The sequence below is a fragment of the Eurytemora carolleeae genome, unplaced genomic scaffold, assembly GCF_000591075.1.
Source record: "Eurytemora carolleeae unplaced genomic scaffold, Eaff_2.0 scaffold298, whole genome shotgun sequence".
Classification (NCBI taxonomy): domain Eukaryota; kingdom Metazoa; phylum Arthropoda; class Copepoda; order Calanoida; family Temoridae; genus Eurytemora; species Eurytemora carolleeae.
This window is the reverse complement of record NW_019397132.1, coordinates 92,529-105,616: the sequence shown is the minus strand read 5'-3', so window position 1 is coordinate 105,616 and position 13,088 is coordinate 92,529. Positions and strand designations below refer to the sequence as shown.

The window sequence follows — 13,088 nt, the reverse complement described above, 5'->3', positions numbered from 1 at the left end:
GGGAAGAATGGAGGTAAAGGGGAGGAGGAAGGGGGAGAAGAAGAGGAACAAACTGGAGAAAGAAAACCTTTAGAAAGTTTGTCGGGAGAGAGAGTTCATGGGGTTCCTTATATATATATATATATATATATATATACCAGTTACCTCTGGAAGAGCTAGTGCTGCGGCTAGGCTGCTGGCTCCGGTAAACACTCCGATATCAAGAACCTTTTTTGCTCCTGGAATATTATTTATGGATTGATAAATTAGAAGAGGAACATCGATCATCCCCCTCCTCCTAGGATTTCCGGTCCTTATTATTTTTCATCACTGATACAACTATATTATGATTGTTAAAAATTATTGTTTGATTAAACGAATTCCTAAAATACTGCTCCCAAGTAATAAACAACTTAAAAACTCTTAAGTCTCACATAAATACAACAACTCAAAAACCTTCACTCTGTTTTAATTAGCACAAAAATACAACAACTCAAAACCCTTCACTCTGTTTTAATTAGCACAAAAATACTACAACTAAAAACTCTTTACTCTGCTTTAATTTGTACAAAAATACAACAACTAAAAACTCTTCACTCTGCTTTAATTTATACAAAAATACTACAACTAAAAACTCTTCACTCTGATTTAAATTTGTACAAAAATACTACAACTAAAAACCCTTCACTCTGCTTTAATTTGCACAAAAATACTACAACTAAAAACCCTTCACTCTGCTTTAATTTGCACAAAAATACTACAAAATACTACAACTAAAAACTCTTCACTCTGCATTAATTTGCACAAAAAGACTACAACTAAAAACCCTTCAGCTGTATCAATGGCTGTAATGTAAATATATATTTCTTACTCATTGATCTGATGAAGATTGCATTCAGGGAAATCACTTCTGGGGCTCCAAGCATTCTTCCCTATTATAATCAAACATATTTTAAAGGGATACTTCATTTTAAAGGGATAATAATAAAAGTAAACATATGATTTTAATGCAAGAACAAGAGCGATTTTACTCAAATAAAGTTGAAAATATTTTAAGAACAAAATTGTTCTCAAATATTAGTCTAATGAAATATTCCCTAAAAGACCAACTTATTTTTAGGAAATTAACTGGATTAGCCACAGTCTCTGTATAGCTAACGTTTCTATTCAGTGTTTAGAAGTTCCACTTGAATGCATGTTTCTAGATGTTTCAAATGAAACTATACCTGTTCCAGTTTTAGAGAATGTTTCAGAACATTTTTATACTAAACTTTATCTGTTTCAGTTTGTGTCTATTCCTAAAGTTTAATCTGAAAGTACCTTTTCCAGTTTCAGTATATGTTCCATATGTTTAAGCTGAACAGTTCCTGTTCCTGTATCTGTTCCTGATGTTTAAGCTGAGCCGTACCTGTTCCAGTTTATGTGTCTGTTTTTGATGTTTAAGCTGACCCGTACCTGTTCCAGTTTAAGTGTATGTTCTTGAAGTTCAAGCTAAACAGTTCCTGTTCTTGTATCTGTTCCTGATGTTTAAGCTGAGCCGTACATGTTCCAGTTTAAGTGTCTGTTCCTGAAGTTTAAGCTGAGTCGTACCTGTTCCAGTTTATGTGTCTGTTCCTGAAGTTTAAGCTGACCCGTACCTGTTCCAGTTTAAGTGTCTGTTCTTGAAGTTTTAGCTGAACTGGATGGAGTTTAGTAGAATGTTCCAGACAATAGGTTTTAACCGGATCAGATGCAGCATAACTCTTACTAAACAACAAATATTAAAGATTTTAATTGATAGATTTTAAAGCAAGGGCGTTAATAGAGGGGAGACAAGGGGGACAGTGCATCCACCTAGACCTGTGAAAGGAAGAGGGGGCGTCCCCCCCTAGAACTCAGAACTGAAGAGTGAAGANTGAACATATAATAAAATGTAGATTTTTGCAATCGGACCGTATGAGTACCTTTAAAGTATCTTATATATTAGGCCTGATATCCAAGAAGCCAAATGTTTACAATTTACATACAGTGGTAGGCGGTTATATCAATAGAATGAAAACGACTACTTATTTGAATTTTGATTGTTAACAAGCTTTTTTCGAATTACAATTGTTTATCATTTTGGTAAACGATTATAAAAATCTTTTCGATCAATGATTATTAAAAATCGTTCGATAAATGATTATTAAATTGTTTCGATTAACGATTATTAAAATCCGATTATAACCGATTATATTAAAACCATTTTGAAACTTTTATCATAATCCTTTTGATGAACAATTATCAAAATTGTTTTGATAAACGATTATATTAAAACCATTTTGAAACGATTATTAAAATCATTTTGATAAACGTTTATTAAAATCTTTTCGATCAACGATTATTAAAAATCGTTCGATAAATGATTATTAAATTGTTTCGATTGACAATAATTAAAATCGTTTTGATAACCGATTATTAAAAACGGTTTGATAAATGCTTATTCAAATTTATTGATAAACGATTATATTAAAAAACGTTTTGATAAATGATTATATTATAACCGTTTTGAAACAACTATGAAAAATCGTTTCGATAAGCGATTATTAAAATCGGTTTGATAAACGATTTTAAAATCGTTTGGATAAAGAATTATTAAAAATGGTTTGATCAGAGAACAAATTTTTACTATTGAAAAAAAAATTTATCAAGCATAAAATTCTACAAAAGGATAAACATCTCAGATTCTTATGAATCGCTTTTAAAGCCAAAATACCTTGAATGTTTAAAAATGGGCCTCAAAATGATGCCCATCCCTAGTCTTGAAGGGACTTTTCTGGTAATCTGGATATTTTATCGATTTTCCTTATACTGTTTTATCTTACTATTACAAAATGAACGCGTATGAAGTATTGTATGTACATTGTACATTGTATATCGTACAATGCCCTTCCTTGAAAACTTGATTTATTTAAACCTATCAGAGGAATGAGTGCGTTCAATTTATCCAAAATTAACCTTTTAAATTTGTTTCAATTTTAATATTTGAAGCAGATGTACATTTTAAAGTACCGGTTTATAAGAAATTGTGCAGAAAAACTAAAATTGGTAGAACAATTTAATGAAATTAAGAATGTGGATAGTGAATTCAATTTAACTAAATCTAAATGTCCCATATTTTACTCCACAGGGGTGTATCTCGATAAGTGGCGATTTTGACTGTTTTGTTCCCCTACAAAATGATAACAGTTTCAAGCTATCACGTGCCCACTGAATTTAGAAAGAAGGGAAAATGTTAATTTTCTGGGACGTTCCTGAAATGACTTTGTGATCTCGTAGCACCTTAAAAGATTTGATTTTAAGGAAAAGTGCGATAACAGAAAATTTATCCAGTTATATGTTAGATATTAACAACATTTTTCTTATTCTCAAAACCTCTTCAAGAAGAGGAGTTATGAATGAGAAATTAGAAGATTTCAATCTTACGTGCTGTTTACTTCAATTTGACGTGAGGGCGAATGTTAAAACTTTGTAATTTGAGCTGAAAACTTTAGAATGGTGGATATCGAAATTCATGCTTGATCCTCTCTTTTTCTTAATATCGAGACTAATCTAATCTTGTACTTGTAGCCTGAAAAGTGTATAATATTCAACCAATCAGAGTCGCGTATATAAAGCCAAAAAATTTGAAATTTTGCGCGCCATTTAAGATATATACAGAAACGGGAGGGACTCTCTAATTTAGAAAACCCTGGTTTTTATTTTTCTCTACTATATCAAAGAAAACGGCTTAAAAAGAAAATCAAAAGTGTGGCCATTGGATTGGATACTCAGATTAAGTAACTCGGATTAAGGATATCTCATTCTAAAGTTTTCAGTTTTGGTTGCCTATATTCAAATACTTTTCTGAAGTCGATAGGCAAACATTGTAATGTATATGTCCAAATTTTTACTTTGTTAAATATGGTTAAAGGTGTCCCAACAGTTAACAAAGGATGAGAATGCATGCAAGTAATATTTTACTTAAAAGGAGTATTCTTGAATTATGTGGTTTGGTCAAATTATACGGTGGTAGGCGATAGTAACAATATAATAAAGACGACTTTTTTATTTAAGTTTTAATTGTTAACAAGTTTTTTTCAAACAACAAGTCCACAAGTTCCGTGGCGACGTTTCAAATTCAATATCTTACTTAAGACGAATTTCATCCCGCCTTATACTAGATGGTTAATGTTTATGACTGAGTTTATATTTTGATCTCTCAGAGAATATAGAACATAGTTAAAAAATAACTGACTAACTACAATTAAAAATGTGGGGTTACGTGGCAAAATTCAAACAATGTTAAAACCCAAGAAAAACTTACAATCTGTTATTAAGTTAGCTATTTTAAAATTAAAACAATGGCCCCTTCAACTTAAACTTTAATAAATATCAGTCTTAAGATTATATACCACATAAACCGCTCACTGTCCTTTAATAGATTAATATAAGTATATTTAATATCTAAGTTTAAATCTTCATTTTGCTTTTGTTTAAAAATGAAACAAAATGAATCTCATATTTAAAGTAGTAATCACTGTTTGTTTGTCTGTATGTCCGATCATAACTTAACAAACCCTTGAATGATTTGCTCAAATTTTGACCAAGGAACTAGTTAGAACCAGGGGAATGTTTTTAGATTGGTTTATAATGTCTAAGTTGAGTGGGTTAAATATTTGAGAGAAATTTTAGACAAATCTGGGTTCCCGAGCTAATATTAGAGATAAAGCAAAAGATATTGTAATCTATAACGGTTATGGCTAATAAATCTTTGCAATTGTTTAGGGCTCATTTTTGAAGCAATAATAGTTAGCAAATAAAATTTCCTGTTGCGACGTTTATAATTTAAAAACTAAACGAAGACGACTTTTGTTATGCTTTTAACTGGCTATTTGACTAACGAACTGTACAGACTGTAAAGTATTTCAATATCTAACTTACTTGACAACAGCAAGCCCAGTCATTGTTAAATTAAGATAATTATCTGAAAAAACATTCATGGATGTCCTTTGTTGAATGACAAACTGTAAAGATATCAGAAATAATGCAAATTTGAACACATGTAATCATCTGTTCTTTACAGTGCACACTCCACATGATTTCTTAGAATATAAATCAAATATAAATAAATTTTATAACGCCAGACACCGGACATTGTCATATATCAGGATACAAGATATTAATATAATATACGAGATAAGATATGAAAGCTATTCTCCTTTTTGAAAACACAGAATATACGAACTTTTACAGTTTTGGGAGAAAGAAAAAAAATATTTCTGAAAGTAAATATCAAAATAATTTTAGAATAGAAAACTTCAACAGTTAAAAATTCATGAGGATTCTGGACTTGAACCGGCAGTATGTAGTTCAACGATATCTCCAATTCATAAAATTTCGTCCCCGGGATTCTGGACTTGAACCGGCAGTAGGTAGTTCAACGATCTCTCCAATTCATTGAATTCAGTCCCCGGGATTCTGGACTTGAACCGGCAGTGGGTTGTTCAACGACCTCTCCAATTCATTAAGATAAGGAAAACCTATGCCAAACTCTAATATTTACATGTTTTGTTATATGAGACACTTAAATTATAGATTTTATATTTTACTAATAGATGATAACAAGGTTTTAAACTAACATATTTCTATAAAGATGGCGCTGTATGAGCTGTATCCCTGGTATTCTTTTGCAACATAAACCTACAAATATATATTCTTTAGTTATCTAAAGATTCAAAACAGTACAATTAAAACTTCGGATAAAATTGTAGAGGATAACGTCGTTTTTCTATATTTTAAAGTTGTTTAATTTTGATAATTTATCCGTTGTTTATAAAGCAAAAAAATGGGTCAGTCACTTTTGTAGAAAACCCACAAATGAAAAAAGTATTCAAAATCAAACACGGATATCTAACGCGTTGTCAATCGGACATGTCACTCTATCAATGGAGGTTTCCTTAAATATTATGCACGTTCATAGAACCAATTAAATCGAGAATAAAACAAATCAAATGAAGGCATAAACTCCATATACATTAATTTCATTATGAAAATGATAAATATTCCTTGAAAGTTAATCAAATATTCAATTCATATTTTGTCCATTTTTTCATTTGTTTATTAAATTCCTAGTTTATCCTGCTTTTCCGAATTTTACAAAAAGATTTTTAAAAGAGTTTAAGAAGATTATTTAAAGTTAATCTGAAATTACCTGGTTGATGGATTGGTTCGAATTCTGTGAAGGGAACATTTATCACATGTACAGACCTCCTTGTAATCATTCTCTCCTATAATATCCACATGTACAGACCTCCTTATAATCATTCTCTCCTATAATATCCACATGTACAGACCTCCTTATAATCATTCTCTCCTATAATATCCACATGTACAGACCTCCTTATAATATAATCATTCTCTCCTATAATATCCTCATGTACAGACCTCCTTATAATCATTCTCTCCTATAATATCCACATGTACAAACCTCCTTATAATCATTCTCTATAATATTCACATGTACAGACCTCCTTATAATCATTCTCTCCTATAATATCCAAAGTAGAAAATATTCAGAGACTTGGGCATATTTATTTGAGGATATCTACTTGATATAAAGCAATATTTATCAATACTTATTTTGACTTTAACTCTTGGTACGCGCACTCGCATCACCACTTGTAAATTCCTATATCCTGCTTACTTTTGTTAACAACAATGGAGAGAGTTTGGTGATATTAATAAAATTCACGACGCTCCACGCCCCCGCTTAACAACTCCTCTCTTCAAATCGGAGCAAGTGGCCCCATCTATCTATCGAAAAGTGTTTGAAACATTTGCTTCAGTTTTTATCTCAAAAGCAATGGAAATAATGAATTTTATCCTGAAAAGTATCGGATAACAAAATCTTGTAAACCACATCATAGTTTTCAAAAACGTGGAAACATCACGTACTCGATAGAACGGTAGAACCTTGGTTGTATCGAATTACCTTCACAAAGTTAATCGATAATAGAAGAGAATACTTATATTAATTGGTTCAATTCTCATACCAATTCTGTCTAAATATTTATAATGTACTTGTAATAAGATACGATATTTAACTAAACAAAAACCTACACAGAAAATTAGACGCCTTCGCAGGGTAAAAATATAACCATTGTTTTTTTTTACAACAGTCAAGTCTAGATCAACTAAGGCGTTGAGAAAATCGAATATTTCAGCAAATGTAGACGTGAACCCAAACAATTATTGAATTCATCTTTAAAGGTCTTTCAACGCAACCTTAAGTGTTGCTTAACTAGAGAAACTTCCGAATTTACGACTTATGCATTATACAGCAAAGACGAGCAGGGAAATGGCTGAGGTAATTTAAATTTTAGATAGAAAAATAAGAAAAATATTATCAGCGCCATCAGATAAAATGTGCAAGGATGTTGTTGTGATTCATTGAAATCCCTTAAATATTTATCCATGGGTATATAATTTCCCTAGGTTCCCTACACATTGATACTCGTAACCCTAAAATTTCATCATTTACCTCTAAATCATTTTTTAACCATTCAGCGAATAAAAGCATTAAACAAATTCTTTTGGGGGGAAAAATGATTTTCAAGTGGAGAGGGGATTTTTCAAGAAAAAATACACCCTGTATTTACCGATAAATAGTGCTGGAAATATAGTTCCGAAGAAAATACCAAGCATCAAACCAAGGAAAGCTTTTCTCAGCATTGTTCTCTCCTTTTCCCTCCGTTGCCGAAGAATTTCTTCCTCAACCTGAATTCAATAGTTTTTATTTAAATAAAAAATAAAACGATGTTAATTTCTGTGAACCTCAGGCTTTAATAACTTATTATCATTATTTATTATAATTATTATTAGCAGACAACTTATCATTTAATTTTGTGCATTTCTACCAATTGATTTATTCCTCTTCGATCTAGGGGTGGTCATACTCTACAAGGATGTAAAAATGTTTACATTGGATATCGAGATTAATAAAACTACCCATAAAAAAGTTCCGACCTCTTATCAGAGTAATCATGTGTCTAAGGCATTGTTAAGAAATCCAGGACACATGGTGTCACGTGGCCACCAATTAAAAATAATTTTTGCTTTCTCAGATCAAGTTTCCCAAATTCAAATAAATGGTAGAAAAAAATTTTCTCTAAAAATATGAGTTTGCTTTTAAGTTTTATTTTATTTTATTTTATTTTATTGAGTTAATTTCAAATATTTTCTCCTAAAACCACCTCTAATTAATATTCATTAATCACTTTTTCTTACGAAATTTATTTAATTTATTTTATAGCTGTGCAGTGTGCAGGTTTCGTCTTTAAACAGACGTTTTACAGATCTTCGATGATAATTTCTTGACATCTATATATAAATTTGGCTTGTATGTTTGTTTGTTCGTGTCCAATTAACGTCAAAACGGCTGAACCGATCGGGCCAAAATTTTTTGTGGGACATCACGTGACCACAGGGAAGGTTTATGAATGATAAAAATTTTAAAAAATGTGTTTTAAAGGGTTTTAATTTTCTAAAAAAAATAAATTCTTGAAAATCCGCAAACATTTTTTCTTCTTTGTTTTAAAATGTAAACAAAAAGAACATGTTCACAATTTAAATAGAAGATGGGCGCGAAGCACCCTAAAAGCCTAGTAAAGATAAAATTACCTTTATTTCTTTAGTACTTTTTGTTCTTTTCCGAATATCCCAGTACTCCTGACGTCTAGGGTCATTCCTTTAACAAACACAAAATCTGCTAATTATTTAAAAGGTCAGAATTTATTTTAAAAGAGTGATCCGATATTTGTTTTTTCATATTAAATATATTTGATAGTTTAATAAATAACCCGCCACCCCCTCCTTCTTAAAAATATTATTTTCTCCAATATATAAATACTATTTGCGTATTTTGGAGGCTTTTTCTTTCCGGCAATATGGGGGGGGGGGATCATTTTTGAATTAAAGCATAAAAAAGGGGTGGGAGAGTTTTCATCCCTCCTGGTTTTTAGTGCTATATTTATTAGGTAAGACTAAGTTTTCAATTCGACGATTACCTGGGATCTGTAACATTAAAGCTGTCTGTACCAAATTTAGACTCGTACACTAATCTCTTGTAAGCATTTGTCAAATCAATAAAGTCTGTTTCTTCATCTGAACAAAATAAACTTGATAAGAACAACATAGAAATCAAAAAACAAATACTCAACTATTTGAATTCCATGCTTTGGAAAAAGTTTCCAGTACTAAACCTAAAATTTAACAAAATTGTCCTACACTGCACTCTAATGTTTTCAGAACTAAACGCTAGAAGTTCTTAAAAGTTTAATTGGTTTAATTGGTTTAATTGGTGTGTTTATGTTTATATATTACGGGTGTGATAATTTAAAACATTTCTTTTCCGACTTCATTGGCTGTTCAGGAATTCAGCCAGTTATCAAGCTTGTTTTTGAAAATGTTCAGGTGTCCAGCACTTTTGATTTCATATGGAATATCATTCCACATATTGATAACTCTTTCTCTAAAAAGTTTCTTCGTATTTCGGTGTGCACAACACAGGTAACTTCAGATTCAAAGGATCACTGGACATTATGGTTTGTTTTTCATTTTCACCAGGTAAATAGGCTGAGCTAAACCACTTGTTTTATCCACATGATCATGTTCATGAAGGATTTTCCAGACTTGAATCATATCTCCCCTCTTCCTTCTTTACTCCAGACTAGTGAGTCCAACCTCTCTCAGTTTCTCTTCATAGGTAGATCCTGAGAGTCCAGAAGTCATGAAAATAGCCCTTTTCTGTACTTTTTCTAGAATTTCTTTATCTTTAATATATAAAACTTCAAAGGGTTCCTATTTTGAACTTCAGAATTCTGCTGAACTAAATGTTCAAAGTTTTTTAAAGCTAATATCATTTGCAAAGAAAAAGGAATGACCATTTGAGGTGAGTAATTAAGTACAGTCCAAAATATAATTTCAAAAAGTTCCCTGAATAACTTTTTAGAAGGTTCATACAACTCTCAAAGTTCCCTGTTTTGTACTAAAGGTTTTATAGAGAACTTGAAGATTTTTTACGGTTATTTCTTGACAGTTTTCTGTTATAGGATTGTAATACAGGAAAAGTTCAAATGATTTAAAATAACTTACTTAAGTTATCTGTTCTGGAGTCTGGGTGCAACTCCTTCGCTTTTTTAAAATATGCACTGGAAAATAAATATTGATTACAGGATGGAACATAAGGGTCTTTGTTGCTTTTAACTAAAGCTCTCTTTCTTACTCTACCAGGGATCGAATTTAATGAATTGCGATAAGTCGTTGAACTACGTAGAACTTAGAAGCGGTTCAACTTCAACCACTTATTTGAACTTTGAACGGTGATTCAGGATTTGATCCTTAAAACACTGGAGAAAAAGTGGAACCTGTAGTGGGTAGCTCAATAGCTTCTTTCCCTATTTCATCAAGGATATGAAACCATACCATGCAAAGATAGCACTGCCCGAATTACAACGGTACCCATGAAACCTTGATCTGATCAAAACTGTTGAACTGTGTCTTTTACGAAGTGTTTATAATTGTTTCTTATAAGCAATAAATGGGTAAGTCATGTTTGCGGAGTAGCCACAATTGAAAATGAACAGTTTAAATAAACAAAAGCATAAGTATCTAATGCATACTTGATCAGACAAAGCTTTAAAGAGTATCGTTGAAAAAAGGGCATTGCTAGAAATGATGTATATATGTAAATTTGGTCAAGGAATTTTAATCATAATTCTTTTTTTCAGGCGCGCAACTATACATTTGGTTAGAGGGGGGCTATGGGGAAATATTTTAATAATTAATTTTCAATACAAATTACATATATATATATATAAATTTTCATTTGTTATCCATAAATCAAATATGTACATTGTACTCAAAAACTGACAAGAAATGCCTTTTATAAAAAATTCATGATTTTACATGAAAAATATTTTTTTTTAATATGACACATCACACAATATTTGCGGTAAACATGTAGGATTAATTGAATAATTGTACTACAGTATTAAAGCAATATAATAATAAGTGGCAGAACTGAGTGAAAATATCTAAAAAATACTTGATAAACCCCCTTTCCCAGGAAAAAACAGCATAATGAAAAAACAAAGATTAAGGCACATTGGAACCTTGTCAAACTGTTCTGATCTACGGCAGTAGTTAGGCTCGGAGACTAAGGGGGTCTGTATGTGTGTATATGGCGTATTAAGTGCTGTATGGATTGAACTATAAGCTCAATAAATTAACGTTCAATCATCTTTTTTATTTTACGATAAGAGCTCTTAAATTTCCTCAGGGTCTGGATTCATGAATCACTAAATTGCAAAACAGGGTGGACTTCGTCATTTCTTGCCCCCCCCCCCCTTACGGGGGGGTAAGACTTCTTAAGGGAGGGGCATGCCCCCCCCTTAATCAGGCTAGGGGAGGCCTGCCCCCCCCCCTAGTTGCGCGCCTGTTTTTTTTTCTATAAAATATACAGTATTTATTTTTATTCCGTCGAAGTTCTATTTGTTTACAACAATTCATAGCGATTTTCTGTCCCACTTAATTTCTTATCCCCCCATGAAATTTCATTCAGGAAATTTGATCGTATTTGACCACGACAAGGTGGGGTGGGAGGGGGAGTGTTACAAAATTTAGGAGTTTATATGTTTATATAAAAACTCTTAATTTTGAGTGATAAAATGGCGCCGCAAGGAAATTTATATTGAAAATCATAATTAATGGGCTAGAAGATGCCTGTTTGCTCCACTTGCGCCCCTCCTCCCCCTATTTAAGCCGCCTCTGTTCATATAGTAAATTATGAGGTGGTACCCTCTTTTCTACAGATCTATGAACTTATTCAATTAAAGAAAAGTTTATTTATGTTTACAATTTGTTGGATTGAAATTTGATACAAAACTTATTCTCTGAATCATAAATAATCGTATTGGACGTAATCAATTATTTCCTTTTGATTTCTTCTATTGAAGAGTTTTCTGGTATTCCTAGCTTAGTATAGTCTTCCTTGTACATGTACAGGAGAGATGTATGTACACAGCGCGTACATAAAACACAATGTAAGCATCTCACAGAATATATTCCAGAACCTAAATTAAATAATCAAGTTCTAAAATGGGAAGACATTCAATAAAAATTCTAGTAAATGAGCATTCAGTGTGAAAAACTTGATCATTTGGGTTTCTAAGAAAAAAAATGTTAACAAACGTTTTTGTAAATTTTCCAACTTTAATCGTCCAAAAATCGTATACTAGGAAATTACCAACACATTTTTTTTATATTTTTATCATTCATAAACCTTCCCTGTGGTCGCGTGATGTCCCCTCATATTATTGAAGCTATACCATACTATATCTGATATAAATCTATGTATGTAGAATGTGTAAATTAAATAAATTACATTAACCTAACAACTTCCTGGCAGGCCAACAACCCACTGCCATCTTTTTTCTCTCAGTGCTTAAGCATATTTTCTGAAATATTTCGGCAAATTAGACAAATATGACACGAGAAGAGGCTTAAATAGAGGAGGTAGGGGGCTAATAGGGCTGACCTCCCCCCTTTCTAAGATAAGTGGAAATTATTGCGGTATGTCCTTTCAAATTAATAAAATCAGCAGGCCTAGGGGGAATACTAGGACAGACCCCTCGAGCCGAAGCTTTTAAATCGCGGGCTCTGACTTGAGGTAAGATATTAATTTATAAATCTAAATCAAATTAATAAAATCAGCAGGCCTAGGGGGAATAGTATTTTTCTACGAGGGTTTTAAAGGATATTTTGAAGAATTTTTAAATTAAAGTTTGCCTCTAGAGACATCTAGGACTTCTGGATGCCTTTCTAGCACCTCGTCCTCAAATTCAAGTATGACATTTTCATTTATGTTTCAGAAAATTCGTCTGTTTTTCTGTTTTTATAATACTGAAGAAAAGAACGCGGCAACAAATAAGAATTTTTATACTTTCATATTCTACGCAAAAAGAAGAAAATAAATTATTTCTTGTTTTTTCTCATTTTCCATATCTATAGTTACTTTCTCATCATGCAAAGAGATACTTAGATTTACATTT

The 13,088-nt window shown here is 31.7% G+C and overlaps 2 protein-coding genes across 5 annotated transcripts in view; both read right to left on the bottom strand.

Moving 5' to 3' along the window:
• The window catches only part of LOC111712212 (probable caffeoyl-CoA O-methyltransferase 1), an 8,253-nt gene extending 2,800 nt beyond the window's left edge, over window positions 1–5,453 (bottom strand). The window contains exons 1-4 of one of the 2 annotated variants that reach the window (XM_023486766.1): window positions 4,921–5,453; window positions 1,617–1,725; window positions 851–911; window positions 145–218 (exon numbers count right to left, since the gene is read on the bottom strand). In XM_023486766.1, coding sequence (XP_023342534.1) covers window positions 145–218; window positions 851–911; window positions 1,617–1,725; window positions 4,921–4,979 — 303 coding nt within the window. In that variant the 5' untranslated portion in view covers window positions 4,980–5,453. Of the gene's footprint in view, window positions 1–144; window positions 219–850; window positions 912–1,205; window positions 1,218–1,616; window positions 1,726–4,920 lie in introns of those variants that run through there. The other variant, XM_023486767.1, reaches the window with a different exon arrangement.
• Window positions 5,454–5,563: 110 nt separating this feature from the next.
• Window positions 5,564–12,524, bottom strand: LOC111712213 (dnaJ homolog subfamily C member 4). 3 transcript variants are annotated; one of them, XM_023486769.1, is made up of 9 exons: window positions 12,428–12,524; window positions 11,972–12,110; window positions 10,132–10,187; window positions 9,045–9,141; window positions 8,659–8,725; window positions 7,637–7,755; window positions 6,459–6,485; window positions 6,191–6,238; window positions 5,564–5,679 (listed from the first exon to the last, which is right to left on the bottom strand). In XM_023486769.1, exons 1-9 carry the CDS (start codon window positions 12,462–12,464, stop codon window positions 5,625–5,627), a joined length of 645 nt encoding a protein of 214 aa, XP_023342537.1. In that variant the 5' UTR covers window positions 12,465–12,524; the 3' UTR covers window positions 5,564–5,624. The 3 variants fall into 3 exon arrangements, with proteins under 3 accessions (XP_023342537.1, XP_023342536.1, XP_023342538.1); XM_023486768.1 differs by lacking the exon at window positions 6,459–6,485 and having other exon boundaries at window positions 6,191–6,266; window positions 7,638–7,755; window positions 12,428–12,523; XM_023486770.1 differs by lacking the exons at window positions 5,564–5,679; window positions 6,191–6,238; window positions 6,459–6,485 and adding an exon at window positions 6,273–6,352 and having other exon boundaries at window positions 7,638–7,755; window positions 12,428–12,523.
• Between the last annotated feature and the right edge of the window lie 564 nt (window positions 12,525–13,088).